This window comes from Carassius auratus, chromosome 7, assembly GCF_003368295.1.
Source record: "Carassius auratus strain Wakin chromosome 7, ASM336829v1, whole genome shotgun sequence".
Classification (NCBI taxonomy): domain Eukaryota; kingdom Metazoa; phylum Chordata; class Actinopteri; order Cypriniformes; family Cyprinidae; genus Carassius; species Carassius auratus.
In genome coordinates, this window is record NC_039249.1 from 17,531,712 (window position 1) to 17,551,808 (window position 20,097).

General features: G+C 37.2%; 2 protein-coding genes across 2 annotated transcripts; one reads left to right on the plus strand and one right to left on the minus strand.

Moving 5' to 3' along the window:
* Positions 1-40: 40 nt before the first annotated feature.
* Positions 41-11,684, minus strand: shrprbck1r (sharpin and rbck1 related). The gene is made up of 14 exons (XM_026267760.1): positions 11,006-11,684; positions 9,854-10,028; positions 9,012-9,095; positions 8,671-8,812; positions 8,321-8,411; positions 7,844-8,168; positions 7,594-7,706; positions 7,223-7,396; positions 3,888-4,048; positions 3,673-3,784; positions 2,962-3,141; positions 2,772-2,870; positions 2,421-2,564; positions 41-2,129 (listed from the first exon to the last, which is right to left on the minus strand). The coding sequence occupies exons 1-14, from the start codon at positions 11,273-11,275 to the stop codon at positions 2,049-2,051; spliced, it is 2,151 nt and encodes a 716-aa protein (XP_026123545.1). The 5' UTR covers positions 11,276-11,684; the 3' UTR covers positions 41-2,048.
* An 810-nt stretch (positions 11,685-12,494) lies between these two features.
* On the plus strand, positions 12,495-19,853 carry LOC113106134 (repressor of RNA polymerase III transcription MAF1 homolog). The gene is made up of 8 exons (XM_026267762.1): positions 12,495-13,034; positions 13,747-13,831; positions 15,894-16,025; positions 16,108-16,270; positions 16,998-17,119; positions 18,337-18,456; positions 18,531-18,623; positions 18,803-19,853. The coding sequence occupies exons 2-8, from the start codon at positions 13,749-13,751 to the stop codon at positions 18,825-18,827; spliced, it is 738 nt and encodes a 245-aa protein (XP_026123547.1). The 5' UTR covers positions 12,495-13,034; positions 13,747-13,748; the 3' UTR covers positions 18,828-19,853.
* The last annotated feature ends 244 nt before the right edge of the window (positions 19,854-20,097 follow it).

The window sequence follows — 20,097 nt, forward strand, 5'->3', positions numbered from 1 at the left end:
ATCACTGCAGTAAAGAACAAACTGCAAGAGTTAAATAAAATACAGGTTGGTTATTTTTTTTCTTTTTTAAGAACAAAGTGTGAAGCATGTTAAATTAGTCCAAACATGTACGTAATAATGAGAATACCTTAAATATTGTCAATACAGGTGCTCAGTAGTCAGTACTATAATTCGTAAGGCACTTTTTAAGACTTGCAACCCTGAATTAAAGTGTAAGATTTCTTCAGGTGCAGGGACCTTTCATTTTCTTCTGTGGTACATGCAAAAACACTACTTGAACATTAGTGAGGTTCCTAATATCATGAGAAAGAATGAACGCCCCCTCACTAAACACAACTGTTTTGCAATTGTACAAACATATTGCATAATTCCACTAAATTCTCAGTCACAACAACAATATAAATGCTTAAAAATGAAAAGAAAAAAAACTACTCTTTTTAGGTGCAAATAAAAAAAAATAGTAGACTAAAGAAAATAAGTTTGTCTCATGAAAACATTTTTGAAATGTTGGTTTGATGCATAAGTAGATGCTTTGGGTGCTGACATTTGTTTCAGTGCATAGATTGAAAGCTTTGGGATCAACATCGGTCCTTTGGCTTATAACAGTCTTGAGGACTTTCCACACAAGCCTCAGGTCCCTGCTCTTGACCATTACTGCTACTTAAATTAGCATAGCATTGCAATGTAACATTAAAACAATACTAAATAACTAGGCTACATATTAATCACATTCAGCTTACAAACAAATCAAATCAAATCTTAAAGCAATAAACTGGATTGTGTTACTCTCACTGAATTAATGTGCAACATATGCACAAAATACAATATCTCTTGGTTGGTAGGAAAGGTGAAGGGAAAACACGGCACATAAATTATCCTGCATCACAAATCTACAACAACAGCAACATACAGTATTTAAAATAATAATAATTGTAACACTGGAAAACATCTGTTCAGGTTAGTGGTTACGTGACGAAAAATAGGCAAGAAAAGGCACTTTCAGTAACAGGTCTTAACAGTGTAGTATAGCTTTAAGAGTAATTCCCTTTGTTTAATTTTTACCGGTAGCTTCAGATTAGCTTCGGCTTTTAGTCACCTCCTAGAATCATTTGATCAGATTAAAAAAAGTTGTTTTTTTTTTTTGTATTAAAATATCAGAATGTTTTTGATTTAGGTTATAAATAATGTTCAATGCTTAAGGTTTTACTTGAATGATCGACCAGTTGACTGAATCATTAAAAAGATAGATTTCATTTGCAAATCACTAATTAAAGCCCCCTCAAAGAAACGATTCGGTCTTAAATAACTCAAAATAGTTAGAGCCTGGCAATATTCATGCAGTTTAAAGTGGGTTTTCATTTTGTAGTAGCTGTGTGAACATTCACAAGCCATGCAAATGCCAATGCCACTTTTTTTTGTAGTCGATCAGAAATAAAATATTTTCATAGTATAGGTGGAAAAATAAAAAGGGCAAATGGAAAGCTTTTCTGTCTTTGAAATAATTACACAATATCCGGATTCTGACTGGACTGATACAGTAGCCATCCAATAGGAGGAGTGTGTTTTCAAGTGGATTCCCCATGATGCCTTCAATTGCTTTATGATTAAGTGAAATGTAGCATTGCAACATTTTTTGCACAACAGAACTATGTTTTTCTGTATTTCAGTTAAAGAAATGTCAGAAAAGTAACTTGAAAATAAAACAGGTGAACAGTATTTGTTAGCTCACACTCGAAGTGTATGTCTGTCAGTGTTGCCAAGTCTGTGAAACTGAGCTACTTTCATAATGCTGCCGTGGGCTGTTTTGTTTTTAAGTCTGTGAAATATCCCCTCCCCGCTGGAGCACGATTTTGACCAAGTTGGAACCCTACAAGCAGGTTTTAACCTCTTGGAATTGGGCTAGTTTTGAGCACCAATTGGGGTGGTTTTGTTACACAGACCTGGCAACCCTGATGTCTGTCAAAACCTTTTATTTAATGTCACAAACTGCCATGAGATGTCACTACCCTCTCTTATTCGTACCTCCTCATCTCTCTCTGTCCTTCCCTTTAGTGACAGTTCTGGCATTTTGGGTGGCATCTCTGTTTGTTGACATTGCAGCGGCAGCCTCCACTTGTGTCTCCAGGACCCTGAAGTGAGAATGACAACTGACGCTCGGTTTCCAAATAATAAATAATTACCAAATAACAATGATTTTGAAAAAAAAAAAAAAAAACTATTTTTTAAGAATCTGTATATCGCTGTATTTATGGCTTTGTCATAGTGATAAGAGACCAACATGGCTTGGTTTAACGGCCAGAATGTAGTAATTGGAAACAAAACCAGCATTACACACTATAACCTTTCCTATGTACATGTATGATACCCAGTGGAGCCAGAGACTTAAGCTTATATCCCAGTCTTATGAAAAAAGCTCTTACTTTGGGCCCCCAGCGTGGTCCTCTGGTGACCCAGCAGATCTCAGTGTGGCAGACAGTACAGCGGAGCCAATCACAGCCCTCCTTCTTCTGCACAATGATGCCACACTGAGGGCAATGCATCGCCTCTCCAGAATTAACAAGAGTCTGTGTGAGTGATGGGACAGAAAGTCTGGGGTAAATAATAATACTAAAGAAAGAAAGAATGAAAAAAGAAATTAATCAAAAGTGAAAGTAACATTCTGTTCATGTGTGAGTGATGGGACTAAAAAAAGAAAATGAAGAGATGAACATTTATGACTTATAAGGAACAAGAGGTTGTCACATAACAAGGATCTATATTTGTTTGTAGACCTTCAGCAGGTCTCTGGTTCTTCGCGCTGCAGAGTCATTGATGGCACGGGCTGCTAGATCATCCTGATACTGCTTACAATTCATCCCTTCATGAATGGCCTAAGCAGAGAAAAAATATATAATAAAGAGAAACTAATAGAGAAAGAAAGGGTTTAAACTGTTCAGTGTTTAAGTATTTGACATACTTTACCTTGCAGAGCAGGCAGTTGTGTTTTTTGCACACTGGGCAGTGGAAAGTGTTGACGGTGTCTTCATAAACACACCAGCCAGGACAATCTGCTGTAGCACAGTGATAACTGCCCTCACATCGAGACTCTGCAACAGACAGACCCCTCTGCAGCCAGCGCTCATAATCGTCTACGGACACCAGCTGAGTGAGAAAGATGGCAGAGCACAAAAATCACTCCATAAATGAATAATAATGTTGTCTGATGTTATTCAAAGATAGATAAGTACATTATTAGGACCAAGAATTAAGTAGGGTTAATATAAAAAATAGCAGTGTAAAAAAAAAAAAAAAAAAAAAAGGTTTTCAGCAAGTTAAAGAAAAATGCTCTTTTTTTTCTCCATGCAGTTTAACAGAAAATATATTTTTTAAACTATATAAAAATATTAATACAAATTATAATACGATCTCAATGACACTACAATTATTCTGATATATATATAGATGAGGCTACAAAATGACTCTGTACAGTAAGCTTAGACAGCACTTGTCATTTTAACCAATGGCACTGTCAAAAGCCTTTCAGAGCAGCATTGCTCCAGGTCTCCTGTCAACTGCGCTCCAGCACCATGGACAGTGTCACATCCCCAGAGTGAGAGAACAACAGACACTTCCCATCAGTATGTGAATAACAGTATGGTCTTTTGTAGACAAAATAAATGAATGAGTTCTCACAGCTCTGATTTCTCTTTCCTGCAAGACGCAGTCGCAGGCGTAGGCCTCGTCTCTGTATGGACATGCCACCTGAGGATCCTCCGACATTAGAATCACCGAGCGCAGACACTCTCTATCCACAGAAACACAGGGGCTTCTCTTAACTACTGCATGACAATACAGAACAATAAATGTCACTATGTTTGTGCTACAGCGGCACCCTCGGTCTTCCTCACTTGCAGAAGCAGTGAAGACACTCTCGGAGCAGGACTCCCTCGCCAGGCTCAAGCTCTACATAGCAGATCCTGCACTCCACTCTCTCTGGGTTAGGAACCAGATCCTGTCCATCCATCTGCACCAGACGAGCATAGTTCTCTCTGCGTTCTGCTTCTCTGGCCTACACACACAGATTAGATGTCAGAACTGAAGAAGCACATTGATGGGCATCCATAGATTGACTGTGTGAGGGAAAAGACATTGCATGTACTGTTACTTCTGACTGTATCTTGAAGATTGGTGTGACAGAAACAAGGTCAAAAACCTACAAGATCCCAATGGCATATCTGAGCATTCCTTAGTTTAGATTAGAGAGTTTGTGTCATAATGAGCACACATTATAAATTTGCCTTGGGAAATAGTGATGTTTGACGGGTAATATAAATAGACAAAAAGAAGAAATTATATATGTATATATATATATATATATATATATATATGTGTGTGTGTGTGTGTGTGTGTACCATAATTAATTTCTAAACCACATAATTAATTAGCATTACTAAATACATGAACACTAAAAAACCTAAATAAATGCAATTGTAATATATACAGTATATATAGTTTACACAATATTTGTGAATAAATACAGCATGAATGCAATCACTTACCTTATATGTTTAAACTGATCAACCACAATAGTTATAATTAGGACAAAGTAACAACATAAGGCTTTAAAACATACCAGAACAGTTACTTTCAGTGTATGCACATACATAGAAATATAGATAAAAAAAATATAAAACTTAAGACACCCAGGTGTGAATGGTATGTACCTATTAAAAGAACTTTATTTGAGTTTGTCACATAGTTAATTTGCATAGACATTTGTCTTTCCTTAATTCAAAGCTATTGTACACATGAGTTAACATGAAAAAAATCAAGCCCAGTCATTCCGACAAACAAGTTATGCTACATTACAGCTCTAACTGAACTGAACAAAACATGCCTTCCTCCTTCCTTCCCCTCTCACACTGGTTAAGCCTACTTATCATTTAGCAGATGCATTTTATCGATAATGCACTAACTGCCAGTCCTCATGAAGTAACTTGGGGTTAAGTGCATTGCTCACGGGCACTGTGGTAATTACTAAATACACTTTCTGCATATTTTTGCCAACTAAAATATTAGTAGAGCAAAAATCTCTCTTGGTCTACAACATTTTCACCAAGTAATGTATTTTTGCTTGAGTGCAAACATTTTATACAACATGCGTTTTCTTAGCATGCATGGATTTAGTTTTTCCAAACAAAGTTAAAATGTTTCTGTAACAACTATTTAACAAGGTGGAGATTTCGTATGAGTTTGTATGATGTGAATCAAAGCAAGCATGAAGATCTACCCCCAAACCCAACCATCAGTGGGTAATATGCACAAAAACATACAAATAAAATCATACAAAATAATACGAATTAACCACCAATTAATCAAAATGTAAAACAGATTGTGAGACTGTGCTCAACAGGTTTGGCATGTCAGACACCATTTACATGAATTATTTTTGCCTCTCTTTATTTCATCTTACAGTTTCACCATCAGTGCAAAAATAATGTTGCTTGTGCATGAACAGCTGCAGTCTGCAGAGACGTAGGGGAAGGTAAAAGCTGGTGTTTGGTTTAGTAAAGAAAAAAAGTGCACTGTAGGATGATCTATCACCAAACTCAATAAGTCATTCTACAATGAAGAAAAAAAAATAGCTGAGATAGTTGTGTTAAGGGATCAATAATCTCTGACCTGAAACTGTCACTTTAAAAGTCCCAAGACTAAATCAATATAGGAGAATTTGAAACTATTTTACAAGATACTGTCAGACAAGATCAGACTGAACTTGTATCAAACAGATTACATAAATGGATGCTCTACATTCCTGCAAAAGCTGTGCAGGAGGAGTTATTTCTTACGTCTGCTTACAAAGATATACAGTATATGTCATCTCCTTGAGGCATCTGCGCATTAAATGAGTCTGTACCTGAATGCAAACCAGCATCTCAATAGACCAAGTGAAGTAACGGCTTTGCCATTATATGATCAAAATTACCTTCTGTATGACTATTGCAGTGTTTAATATAAAGATGTTTTTGGAAATTGGTTATAACGTGTAGCTTTTGTAAAAAAGTTCCACTTGAATAGATGAGGTTGGCATGGATCAAATTCATTAGCAGTGAACTGCTCAGGCATATGCAAGTTCATATGCAGTATACCAGCTGTACTGTAGCTGCATTTGGAGTATGAGTGTGTCTGGTTTGTTAGTTGAGACTAAGCACTGAAAGTGTGTGTGTGCACGCGTGAGTCAGTAGTCCTGGTCGAGGTTGTGCAGTAGTGAGTTGTTGCCCCTCAGCTCCTCTCTTCTCCCTTTCTCCTTAAAAAAAATAGAGACAAAAGAGAAGAGATTCAAACTGAGGAGTCAATCAGAACTCAGGCTTTATCCTACACAAAAACCCTTAGAGATGAGTAAAAGTAGCTCTTTAATAGTGGTCAGCTGATATGGGGTTTTCAATGACTGATGATGATTTTTAAAGAGAAAGGTCATCAGTGGCTAATATAATATTGATGTATAAATAAAACATTTGAAATGATAACAAATGAGATGAATACAAATTGCTGAAGTTAAATGAGCAATTAGCTTTACTATTATATTACATTTAAAGTCAGCACAAAATGAAATTTCAGTCTGTTTTCTAAATGCATGTTACCTATCTCATTGTGAACGATTCGTAAGTATGCGGTTTCTTTTTTACCTCACAATTTTTAATCAAAACATCATGACTGGATCTTCCAGTGAAAATGCCTTCTGCCTCCACTTTTCAGTCCCCACCCTACAATTATTCTGTTTCGGTAATCGGTTACACTCTCAGACATACGTCGCAACGTGAAAGAAAAATTCTGCCACTACTTACGTTTTATCACAACTTCATTGCAATTCACCACTTTTTGAAAAATGTCTCTCTGTAAATTTTGGAACAGATACAGCACTGTTCAACAGCTGCTATTCTCAAAGTTGCCAAAATATTGGTATATAGAGGTCTACCATTCATTCTCATATTTATATGAATACAAACCAAATAACTATAGCACCCTGAGGATTCTGTCCTAAACCTGGGTGTGAATGTAGATGTAAAATGGATGGTGTGCATGAGATGAATGAGCCAACAGCAAAAGCAACATGCCAGACTCATCTGTTCCCAGTGATCTCCACAAGCATCACAACAACAAGGTGGAATATTCCAGCGGTAGCAGGCAGAATTATTGTGTAAAATGTGCTCATGCTTTCTCAATTGAATTTCACGAGCCTCACCTGCTGGTACTGCCTTATTGCTTCTTTTTCCTGTTGAATGCGTCTTAGCTCCAGAGCATCTGGTCTGTAGTTGCCAGGAACAGTGTAGCCTTCAGGTCTGTCTGCGCTACACATTTCACAGCCAGGACGTGTCGGTTTATTAATATATGTACAGGTTGGGCAGGCCCATCCCGGCTACACAGCCACAAAAACAAGTATTCAAATAAGCACCAGTATCTCATACATGTACATCAATGTATTTGCATACTTGTTGCTTCTGTGACACTTATTTCCTGTTTATGTATTTAAAATAATTTTAAAGGCTTAACATATTACAAAATGTCTGTGCTTCGTGTTAAAGACAAATCTTCTGTGTTAACATAATTCTGTACCTGTGTGCTTGTTCTGTTGGGTGTCAGGGCTTCATTCAACTGCGGCAGCTCAAGGTTGATGAGGTCACGAATATCACCCAAACCCATCCTCTCTGTACTTCCCGCACTGTTACCTACAACATCAAGAGGTTATGGTTGTAATAAACTGGAGGCATATTTTGCAGAATGACTTTGTAATTAGATGTAACCGCATCACATTTAATGTTACTCTGCATATTTTGACTTTAACTGGTGGTCTGGGAATACACACTCAGGGTATTATGGCTGTTATGAAGTCTTGTAGGCAGGGTGCTGTATGGTCTTGAGACTGTGTTTAGTGCTGGCCCATTGGTAACAGCTTCTTGGTGGGGCTGATTAGTCGTTGGCACCAAAGCCGGCATTAGCAAAGCACTCTCCTGATCTTGTTGGTAAAGTCCTCGACTGAGACGAGCCTGGCGGGCAGAAATGAGATAAAGGAACGCAGTGTCGCCATCTCGCTGAACTCCATAAGAAGCCAGAGAGCGGTGATCAGAGCACAAAGACTGGCCGATGACCCAGCGCTGCACACGCGGATGAAAACCATAGTCTGTGAAGACCTTGCAGAGCAAAAACTGTGTGTCATTAACAAAGCTAAAAGGCAACTCATGTAACTGTGAGAATCGCAATGGCATTGAAATAATGCAAGAAACAATGCTTATTTGGTTGATGGATAGTAAGGTTTATATGGTGAAAGTTAATCTGTGCCTACTTGCTGTTTGAGAGCACCAATTGTTGAGTGAGGGAAGACTTTCACTGTGACACAACAGGAGGAGGATGCATCCTCTACCACCACCGGCAGGCTGCATGATAAATCAACGCATTAGCTGAGATCAGAATTGCATGGAAACTGTGTGTCGAGTTGGTATAAATTAATACTGTGTTCCACAGAAGAACTACAGTCATACATGCCTTACAACATCAGCATGCATAAATGAGGGAACTGTAATTTCTGGGTGAATAATCCTTAAAAAACACACTAAAAGATTGCTTGCTGCTTTCTGTCTAGTTAGAACACATTGTTAAACTGAGTGGGTCAGTGTCTGTAAACATGAAATTTACCTAATTTCAGTGTCTGTGTAATTTGGTTTAGATGGCTGAATGCTCAGAGCAGCTCTCTGTTTAGCTAGAGACGATGCACAGACAGACGCCGAACGAACATCACCTGCCTCTATTGCGCTAACCAGCTCTGCACAAATCTCCTCTAGAGAAAAAAAAAGTAAAAGGGTGAAAATGTATAAGGACAAGAATGGATAAAGAGCAGGATGGAAGGAAGGAGAACAAGTGGGTGCAACAGAGATATTTGCATCAACATATTAGACAATTGACACTTTGTTTATTGTTTGGCAGCAGTGTCAAGCAGATCGTGAGCAGAAAATTAAAAGGAGAACACAATTGATTACCTGTATGTGGCATGGGCGGATTGCTCGGTGTATCCAGAGGCTGAGGAGGTAGCTGTCTTTCTTCATTGGAGGAACAAATCGCCACTGAAAAGAAGAGCAAGAGACACAGTGGTTTAAAAGCTCAGGGAAAAAAAGTAGTACAAGTTAAAGGAAATGCAAAACTAGAGGAATTGCACAGTTAAGCTGGGTGCACACTTTACGATCTTGGCCACAATTCGACAATCTGAGACGGATTTTGGGAATCCTATAAGATTCCTAGACTAAAATCTGTAGTCTTGATTGCTATTTTAATGCGTTTGCCAACAGCCGACTCATGACAATTGCAATGCATGACCTCTGATGAAATACTGCCAGAGGTTTTGAGGCAGTCTTGCAAAATGGCTTCTCCTATGACAACCGTCAAATCAAGAACCATTGGGAGCACAGAAAAAAACACCATTGTATCCACACACATCATCTTTGTTTTTTTTCCACTTTTCTTTTCAAGACAATCCATGATCAAAATAAACACTAGAGAGTTTTAACACTAGTTTTTGTTTGCTAGCCACCATTTCAATTCTGCGCGTGAATGAGGATTATTGGCACTGAATGTCTCATGGATTGAGGATTTAAAACTCGAAGCGTCTTCTTGCAGATGTCCTTTTTGATGAAGCTTGACTGTCATACAGTCTGCATCAATGACAATTGAGATTCCGGTGTAACATGGCTTACAGCTGGGAACGTGTTTATACAGTCTGACAAGCAACAATCGTAAACATAATAAAACCTAGGTGTATGTATTTATAGATGAATGAATGAACAAAAGTGACAAATTGTTGGAAGAAAGCAGCAGGAAGGCAAACCTCTATGTGCCTCCCGGAGTGATGACATCACCACAGTGGCCCACTCCTGTGCTTCTTGCTCACAGCGGAAGTTGAAAGTGATACGATCATGTGGTGGTGTTGCCAAACTCAGTTCATGGCACTGTGGGGATTTTACTTCATAGCAAACAGTCCTGAGGTCAAACTCAGCAATGGACTGTATGAAAATAAACAGAGAGACACAAAATCTAATGGAGTTAATTTACCTTGACATTATTCAAACAATGTAGTCTTTGAATTATCCTTTACTCACAATCAAATAAATGACCTAGCCTATTTATTATCATCTACTAACTTAAAATAAGGATTTTTTTCACTATTATGAGCCGTCAGTCTGTCACATATTGTGATTAAATTGTTTATTGTTTTATCTGGTTACATTCATCATTGGGTAGACTACACAAGAGCTACCATTTCAAAACAACATTTTCAGGATAATGAGTGTAATGAAGTTTCAAAGAGACAGCAGGACTCAAATATTAATATTATTTCTATTTGGCATCTCTAAGCCCCTGGATATAAAAGATAAATGCAATGAACTTTATCATACACAAACTTTAAGAGTGCACTACCACTGAATGTCTAATTAGTCAGAATTTCCCCAAATAACACAATCCTTGACAACAACCAAGTCTGTAAGTACATGTCTACTTTGTTGCATACTGGAAGGATACAGACTTAAATATTACACGTATTTGAAATAAAATAGGTTTATTTATTTTTTATTGTTATTTTGCATTTATGCATACACAAATAACAACCAAGTTCATATCAACTGATTCACACGAGACAGTTTCACTTTCTTTTCAGTCTATTACAGTAAATAAAAGTATAAGTGCTGACCAGAAGCATGATCTAACATCAAATAAAGAAGAGTATTAAGTGTAATCATGACACAACTCTGGGCAAACTATAAAATTCAAGAGTTGGAGGATGGATTTTAAAAACAAAAGGCCAGCAAAACAACATGTGATTCACTCATGTGTGCTCGCCAGAGGGCAGGCTATGTTATACCTAGCACAGATACACTTCTGGAATGAAAATACTATTATGTTGCACTTTTCACCATCATTTCTTCACCAGTATTCATAGCCCCGCAGGCTGAAACTCAACGCAAGGTCGACATTTGCTCACCACGCTGCGCCCAGCCGCGGCTCCGCTGACGTCCCGTAACGCGAGGCGGAATTCCCCTGCCTTCCCCGGGTCCATGCTCAGCTGAAGACGGAGAGACTCGTCCCCGGCCCCCGGGAGACAAAGCGGTCGTATACCTGAGTGGCATACTGACACCTTCACCGACATCAAAACCGTGCTACAGGCCGACTGCGAGGCCTCCTGGCCGAGGTGAGACGATGCAGACTGGGCCGGCGGAGGTGTGTGAGTCCACCCGCCTGAGCTCAGCGACATGCCGCCGCCGACTGACTACTTCAGGCGGGAATATGTCGTGTTGGCACTCCAGTAACAGCCGGGCTTGTGTGCTAATATGATGTTTGGAGATATGCTACGACTCCATGATCCGACTTACGCAAAAGTAGCGGCCTTGTCATCTTTGTTTTAGTTTCTAATGGAGGGCAGCCCAGCGTCAGAGCAGGAAGAAACACGGCTCAAGCAGAGACAGACATTTTACACTGTGTGTGAGAGAGAGAGCAGAAGCTGCGCCTCCTGCCGAAAACACACGCACATACACTTTGCTTTCTCATCTAGGGGATATCCCAATTTTCCATGTCAATCTTAAATTTCATCCAATGAAACCGTAACTGTAATGTAACTGTGGTGATGTTAACTGCTGTTACAGTTAATTGATAGCACAAAAATACTGTTTAGGATGTGGCTTACTGTGCTTTTATGTTCTTACTAAGGTTTAATTAAACCTTTTTTCACAGCTAAACCACGAAGAGTGTAGTAGAATCATGGTAAATATGTTGGATGGTTTTACTATATGTTTAATATTCAATACTACTACTATTAATAATAATAATATAATAATAATAACAAATAATAGCAAAACCAGTCCCACTGGTTTGTTCCCTGTATCCCTTTGCAGGCTAGATGATTGTATACAAAACAGTAACATTGATTTATTTACTAAATATGCTATCATATTTACACTTTGCTTTAGATACACTTGTTTTACATTTTGATAATCCGAAAAAAATGTTGATTACAATACGTATGTATAAATAAATGAATTAATAAATAAATAGGTCCTTCCTCGCTCTATTCAGGCACTTTACATATGAACTGGGGGCTACGCATAGGGGCTACGTCCCAATTGTCACGTCCCACTAGAAGTGGATCGAATTACCCCTTAGCATTATAAACACCTTCTCCAAACATCACATCTGCCTCTAACTTTGCATAAAACCTTGGCATACAATGCCTAAATAATCTCTTTTCAAAATTGTAACGTTTAAATTTTTTTACACTGCACAAAAAAATAAACACTTGCCAAAGAATTAATTAAAGGGTCAACAATTCTTTGGAAATGATTTAAATGACGTGACCATTTAGCCAATAGAATGGCTAGTACATTTAATTGACAGACTAAGTGGCCAATAGAAGTGTTCATATTATTTTCCTGAACACATAGTGGGCGTGGTTATCATCAACGGAAATATTCTCTGCTAAGAGGCGTGGTTTGTGTACTGTTTTCAGATATAGAGACCGTTGTTGGATGTTCGAGGTTTTTTTTTTACCAACATAGGACAAGAAATAGGATACATTATCGTTAGCGAGAGGTCGCAAGTGCTAATTTAATCATCACTTAATCAAGTCGCGTCATTTAAACCGACGCTTAAATCGTTTTCAGAACGTACATTTGTTGTAGGTCAAGTAAGGGGATGCTGCTGAAGTCGATGTCTTGGAGCTTGACATCATCGCTGAATTTTATGTTGCGTTTAGTCGAAATAAGAAGCTTTGCAGTAAGAGAAAACGCCTGCAGAATATGTCCGTCTCGACCGAGTCATTTTCAATTTAACTGAATTTACATTTGAACAACGTTTTCTATTGTTCCGCACTGCGCGTATACGCCAGCGCATTTTAGCTTGTATTGTGTTGTTGAACAACTCCGTAAACCGAGCTGTCTGTGAGACGAATTACTAACGTAAACGTTACTCCATTCGCCCAGATTTGTTTTTATTTGGAAAGTGGCAGTACAACAGTAAAGGTAAGCTTCACAATTGACATACACTTTGATACAGTACGCCGTCAATATTAAAAACCATAGCTGGTCTGGTCAGTAGTAGGTCAGTTGTCTGTTGTTGGATGTTTATAATAGTTTATTTATAACTAAACCACTTTGCTATTTCATAATGCAATTTTGTCTTGATTTATTTTTTTGTTTTGTTTTATTTTATCAATAAAATGTCCCCACTTTAGTGTTTTTTTTTTCTACCCCACACGCCCAGATCGATTTATAAAGTAGGAAGTGCTTAAAGGGTTGTTGTTGTTGGGGGGAGGTGGGCTCTTACGATTGTCTTAAGGTTTTCAGACGTCAAGTTAACAAATAATTTAACGCAGTTTTACGTGTGGTATTGTTTTTTTTTTTTTTAATTAATGCCGTAAAAATGAAAAGTATGCATTTATTTAAATAAAAACACGATTTTCTTGTTTATACGGACAATCATGCAGTCCGTACGTAAATTAGTTTTTACGTAAGGCACTAAGGTGGAGTCCTTTAACTATGCATGTAAATAAGAAAAGCTACACTCACCCAACTGTTTCCATTTGGGCATCTCTATTACACTGTTTCAATTAAACCCGATACAACTAGTTGCATCAATAAATTGTTTATTTTGTAACCAGTTACTCACAGTGAAATTAGAGATATTTGTCTTCTGATAAGTGTGTGTATGATTTTTGTTTTTGTTGTTTTCCAGCTATGAAGCTTTTAGAGAATTCCCGTTTTGAGGCCTTGAGCTCCCAGCTGTGTGTTGAAACTGGAGATGCTCACATCCTTGGCAGGTATGAACCCTGAAAAAAATAGCAAATGTTTTTTTTTTCCTTTGAACATTTGAGTTATGATTTACAAGAATGTGGGTACCTTGTAATACCTGTGAATATAACAAAATCTAAAGTGCGCAAATTCATAAAGAATCAACATTTTGTATTTAACTCGCCCTATGTCGTTCCAAACTTTGACTCTTCCAACACTTTTACATAGTGTTCAATGTATATGCATTGATCAAAGTTTATGTATGAATAAAAGCTTAAATTAAATCTTTATCATGTAAAGTGATCATTTATTCCTGGAAGACTAGAATCAAACCACTCTATTCGTATCAATCGTTTTTAAAGATCTCTTTATACATTTTTGAATCTTTAAAAAAAAACTGTGGAATGAGCTGTCATTGAGGGGACATCAATTTCCTCAGATTTCATTAAAATGTCTTCATTTGTGTTTATAATATAAAAAAAAAAAAACGCAAAAAGTTGAATTAATGACATAAGGAAATGGTAACAGAATTTTCACTTTTTGGTGAACTTTCTCTTTAAATCGTTTAAATATCTAGAACCAATGCACAGATTAATGAATCTACAGCTCTGAAGTATGCAGTTGGTTACAGATGGCTCTTTCTAAATGAAGACTCTGTAAAAAAAAAAAAAATATATATATATATATATATATATATATATATATATAAGAATCCTTATCCAGTACAAGCAAACAACTGGAAAATGCATGGAAATCCATTGGTCAAAAGGAGCAGTAACCCCAGATTTAGGTTTTTCTTTAATTCTTGTGTTCAGGTGTCTGTTCTGGTAAACATCCTGTCACACATCAACATGCACATCTTCCTGTGGTTGTTTTAGGCTCCAAGTGTCATGTGCATAAGTGTTTTAGCTTTTACTCTGCAAGCATTAGCATGTTTCAGCTCAGTGCTTGAACCAGCAGAAGAAAGTTGCTGAATTATCATAAATGATAGCAATACTTATCATGTCAAAAGAATGTCATTTTAACAACTGTGTAGTTCAGTAGTTCTATACTTTTAACAACTTCAAACAATGTCACACTGATATTGAACTCGATTAATTTTTTTTTATTAATTGTACACTACTTTTTTCTTTATATTTTTGCTGTTAGGTTTAAAACTATATTGTATTGTTTTCTTTCACTTTCTGATGGTGTTATGTAAGGATAAGGTGGTCTTATATACCCAGAGTAAAGACGCGATTGTTGTACCCATGACGCAGATTGTAGTGTCCTCTAACACATACCACTGTGGTTATTTAGGGGTGCATGTAAACACAGCTGAGTTTCATATGATCTGCCAGCTTCTTTAGCATTTAATCATGCCATTAGATAAGTGTAGAGTACAGTACAGAGAGATCAAATGTGGTATCTCTGAGCACAGATGCCAATAACATTTATATATATCTTTTAATAGAGCTCACACATCAGTATACTTGTACAAGTTAAAACTAGTGAAGATGCTAACTAACCAGTGCCTGCATACATCTCTATTTACTAACAGACACCATCAGAATCTTGTTACAGCCCTACTTTCAGACTGTCTAGTTCAGTGTGACATGTCTTTCTTCAAACTGATCTTTACACACCAGACACATACGGTTTATGATCCAGTTCAACCTTTGTTCTCCAACGTTTGCTTGTTTCTTCCACTGATTTATGGTGCTTTAACACAGGGCTACAGTGTCCCAAATCATATGATTCTCCTCCGTGTCCTGCTACAGCCTTTGCCCTTCACCTATAAATAATCATGTCCGTGGACTGTTACTGGAACGTTCTGAAGTTGCACAACCTCTCTGGCATAAGCCAGAAAGATAAACACACACGATAATCCTATGTCCTCCCCACTCACTCTGCATCTGTGACATTATAGCCAAGCATTAAAAATATAGCTTTTAAATCACACTCAAATAGCTAAAATTTTACTGCAATATAAAAAATGTTTTGTATCTTATGTAAATCTCAAAAATATATTATGCTGATATTTGTGTGTGTGATTGTTTTAGTCATGATATAATTAAATCTATCCTATGTTTTCTTTTCTCCTGTCTGTAGGATGGAGAGCTACTCGTGTAAGATGGCTGGTGATGACAAGCACATGTTTAAGCAGTTTTGTCAGGAGGGGGAGCCACATGTTCTTGAAGCTCTGTCACCCCCTCAGTCCAGCAGCGCTCCAAGCCCGAACCTGTAAGCCTTAGCACACAACCATAGGCTTCACCTCAGCTACCGTGGGCACACTGCACAATATTTCTCCTGCGCTTTCTTCTAGACTGGGGAAGAGTGGGGAGGATGGAGAAAATCCACTGAGTGATAAGTGTTGCAGGAAGACCTTGTTCTACCTTATCACCACCCTGAACGAGTCGTTCCGGCCTGATTATGACTTCAGTGCTGCCCGTGCCCATGAGTTCAGCCGAGAGCCCAGCGTTAACTGGGTTAGTATGACTGCTTTCCATTGTATCCCGGTCATGTTTCTGTTGGGTAAAGAACTTTTTATGTGATCTTATGTTATTAAATGTCAGGTACAAAGGTTTTTGATGCACTGTCAGGAATTGAGTAAAGTTAAAAATTAATGAAATCAGATTTATAAGTTCCCTCAATTATTGTCTTAATTGTCCTAAGTAACACTCCTTTTTTGTAAGTTTGAATTTGTTCACTAATTCTAAAATGCTTAATACCACCAATAACTTTGTTTATAGGTAAAAAAAAATATCTATATAATTTTTTTTATTTTTATGTTTATTTTTTTTTTACTTTCTTCCGTTAGTAATACTTCAAGGACAAGTTGAGCTTTATTGTCATTCCGCTACATGTGTGGACATACGGTGGAACGAAATGTTGTGCTTCACAGGACCATGGTGCTACATGAATACAGACAACAATTTAGTAAAACAGTATAAACCTATACACAACTAACCTACTGACAGACTTTGACTATAAATATACTACATATAAATGTTTACCTATACATTAGCTAAAAAAAAATAGACTATACGAATGCTCCACATAATACTATACCTATACACAACTAACCTAGCAAACAGAAAAACATTTATTCATGTTGCAGTGTATGCTGGAAGCTCAACATTTAACCTGTCAGTAATAATATACCTCAATATGATTATTGATTATGTTTCCTAACAATCTGTTTGTGTCCTCCAGGTGGTTGACTCTGTTAACAGCAGCCTTTGTTCTGCTGTGGGGGAGCAGTTTAACTCTTTAGGACCAGAACTGTGGAATGCCATTGATCAAGAGATAAACCTGCAGGGCTGTGACATCTATAGGTGTGTGACAAGTAGGGTTGGGAACCGAGAACCTTCAGTTTTTTTTAAAGAACCGGAACCGTGAGCAATTTCTGTTTCAGTTCCAGCAAGTTTCGGTTCCAAAAATGGTTCTGGTGCGACACGTGACCAAGCGCTGTGAGGAGCCTTGCGCCAGTGTTCTAATGATTCGCCATTTCCCATAAAGGATTCACGAACCGAATAACAGAAACACCGCCCTGGCTCTTTAATTACTGAGCACATTGTTTCCAATGTGTCTTTTAACTCCCGAACACGTTTTCCACGACTGTACGCACACTTGCGCCTTTCATAACTGTGCACGTCGTTTTGTGTGACTGTACATGTACCGTGCAGTATCTTCCGGCTGCTGCTACTAAATTGCATTAGGCTATATTGGTCCCATATTGTCATTAACATACATACTGACTTCAACTTGCACCACTAAATAAATATACTGCTATTGTTGTGCAAGTATGAGGGATAGATTATTTAGTGTATAGGTAATTTCAAGAGTGATAGAAAATATTTATTTTTAAATGTTTAAAAATGTGGAAACCAACGCATCACACCGTCTCCTGACTGCAGTATTATTTGTAAAATAGGGGATATGGAGAGTGTGTATACTTGGTTATTAGTATAACAGTTTGTAGTTCATTAATTTAGGGAATTGATCGAGTGTCTTAGCCCTCAAAGGACTATTTGGCCAACCAGCTTATTCCTGCTTAAAAAGCAAAATGTTATTGAAAAACATCAAGTTTGAAGCACATGCTGATTGATGGACTCTCATTTCTCAGCATTACTTACTACCTTTCAGCAACACTACATTCAATGAAGGTAAAATAGTAAAAAATATATATATATTTTAATGGATTAATCATTTAAATGGAAATTAAATCTGAACCTGAAAATGTGTATACTGTAATATATGTTGAATTTAGACATTGCCAACCTTTAAATTAAGTTGACAGTAAGAAATAAACAATATTGAGCATTGAGTAGTTGAGAATTGTGGATTTTTCCGTACCACTATTTTTTTTTAGTAGCCGTTTAATGATTTTAATGGAACCGGAATTGGAACCTGAACCTTTAGGCAGAACTGGAACTGGAACCTGAAAATTTCTAACGACTCCCAATCCTAGTGACAAGTAAAGAAATGATTTCTCCCTCACTAAATGTGTTGTGTACATGTATTTTAATAACAGTCATTATGTTGTTTGTAGCTACAACCCAGACCTTGTCTCTGACCCCTTCGGTGAGGAAGGTAGCCTGTGGTCCTTCAACTACTTCTTTTACAACAAGAAGCTTAAACGCATTGTATTTTTCACTTGCCGCTCAGTCAGGTCAGTAATCACTCACTGTACACACATTATAGAAGTCCTTTTCTAGCCATTTTTAAACGTCATGTACTTTTCAGTGTCCTCAGTAGTTATGGTTGCAGTGGCCTTGATAATGAGTTGGACATGGAGCTGGATGATGAAGAGGAAGTGGACAGCTTCATGGAAGACAGGTGAGATCATTTTAATGAAGACATCTTCATACAATCCATGAGGACTCAAGTTGTCCTAGACCATTAGAACTGGAAAAAAAACCTATTGTGCTTTGTACAGTATGAAATAGGTCCGTGGGCCATCTCTATATGTGTTTGCCATAGTCTTTTAAAAATGTTTCTGTTGTTCTGTTTTGCAGGTTCCCCTCAGCTCTGTGTGTCTAAACTTTCTCAGGGATGACAACCTGCGCTTCAGCCAAAGGGCCTCACTGTTAACTTTGCACCTAATTCCTTCTTTCCTTATTTTATGAAAAAAAAAAAAAAAAACTTTTTTTTTTTTTTTTTTTTTTTTAAAGTGTGTGTGTTTCATTTACTTCACTGTGAACTGAGGAGAAGAAATAAGCCTCTAAAGAAGATCATAAACTGTGGCTGAGAGGAATTAAAGGAGAGCTGCTTGGACCAGGTTTGACATGGACTCATTTAAGCATTGGCTGAGACGAACAAAAGATCCTGGAATCCAGCTCATCCTAGGAGTGAATGAAAGGCACCAGCGTTTTGACAGGGGAGAATATGAACACACTTTTGAATACAAAGACTGCATGCCTTTTGGATTTGCCCCTCTGTTTTACTGGTTCTTCTAATATTTCTTGTTTTACTGTTTTTTTTTTTTTTGTTGTTGTTGTTGTTTTATAAAGCTGTGTAAGGTGTATCTGAATGTTGTCATTTAACATGTTTTAACAAATATTTTGATCAAAACCTACTTTACAGGTACTTTTCCCCCCTCTACATATGTTTCCTGGTATTTAAACCAGTGATCCTGGAATCGCTAGCATCGTGCTCTAACAAATGAGCTTTAGACATTTAGACTTATTTTCCTAAAATCTTTGTATAAGATTGAACTATAAAGCTTTTTTGGAAACTTAATTATTTGAAATTCATTTACTTTAGTACACTGCACTGGTTTTTATTATTATATGCCTGCAGGTTTCACATTTGCTGCAATTTATTTGGCTTTCTGTAATATGGGCTTTGCTATGAGTTTACCAATTTATTTTGCTATAGCTGAATGGTAAACATGCAAATCAAATATTGTTTAAGCTTTCAATGCTGGTGCACCCGAATCTGTCCATTTTTCATAACAATGTGAATTTTTTTTTTTTTTAAATAACCGCGCTGAAAGAAAATGTGAATGGGAGCTGTGTCTTGTTACCAGATAGCATCTGTGACAATAAAAGTACAGGTTAATCACCAGTTTGGCCTTCTCTCTTTAATAATTACTTTTATCTCATATTCATGTGATGCTGTCTTAATTTTGAAATATTTACTCTACTCTTTACTACTACTACTCTTTCATTTTTTATATATATATATATATATATATATATATATATATATATTGTTCATACAAACTTTGAAAACTGAAATCAAAATATGACAAAGTATAGTGTAACAATCCATTTGTCGTTAATCTTGTGATAATTGTTTAGTATCGTCA

Excerpts from the sequence above, each read along its gene's own strand:
- shrprbck1r (XM_026267760.1), bottom strand. The coding sequence starts at position 11,275 with ATGTCGCTGAGCTCAGGCGGGTGGACTCACACACCTCCGCCGGCCCAG. Across the intron at positions 7,397-7,593 it reads CCAACAGAACAAGCACACAG|CCGGGATGGGCCTGCCCAAC; the intron begins GTACAGAATTAT and ends GTGGCTGTGTAG. Across the intron at positions 2,130-2,420 it reads GACCACGCTGGGGGCCCAAA|GGTCCTGGAGACACAAGTGG; the intron begins GTAAGAGCTTTT and ends TTCTCACTTCAG.
- LOC113106134 (XM_026267762.1), top strand. The coding sequence starts at position 13,749 with ATGAAGCTTTTAGAGAATTCCCGTTTTGAGGCCTTGAGCTCCCAGCTG. Across the intron at positions 16,026-16,107 it reads AGCGCTCCAAGCCCGAACCT|ACTGGGGAAGAGTGGGGAGG; the intron begins GTAAGCCTTAGC and ends GCTTTCTTCTAG. Across the intron at positions 18,624-18,802 it reads GACAGCTTCATGGAAGACAG|GTTCCCCTCAGCTCTGTGTG; the intron begins GTGAGATCATTT and ends TCTGTTTTGCAG.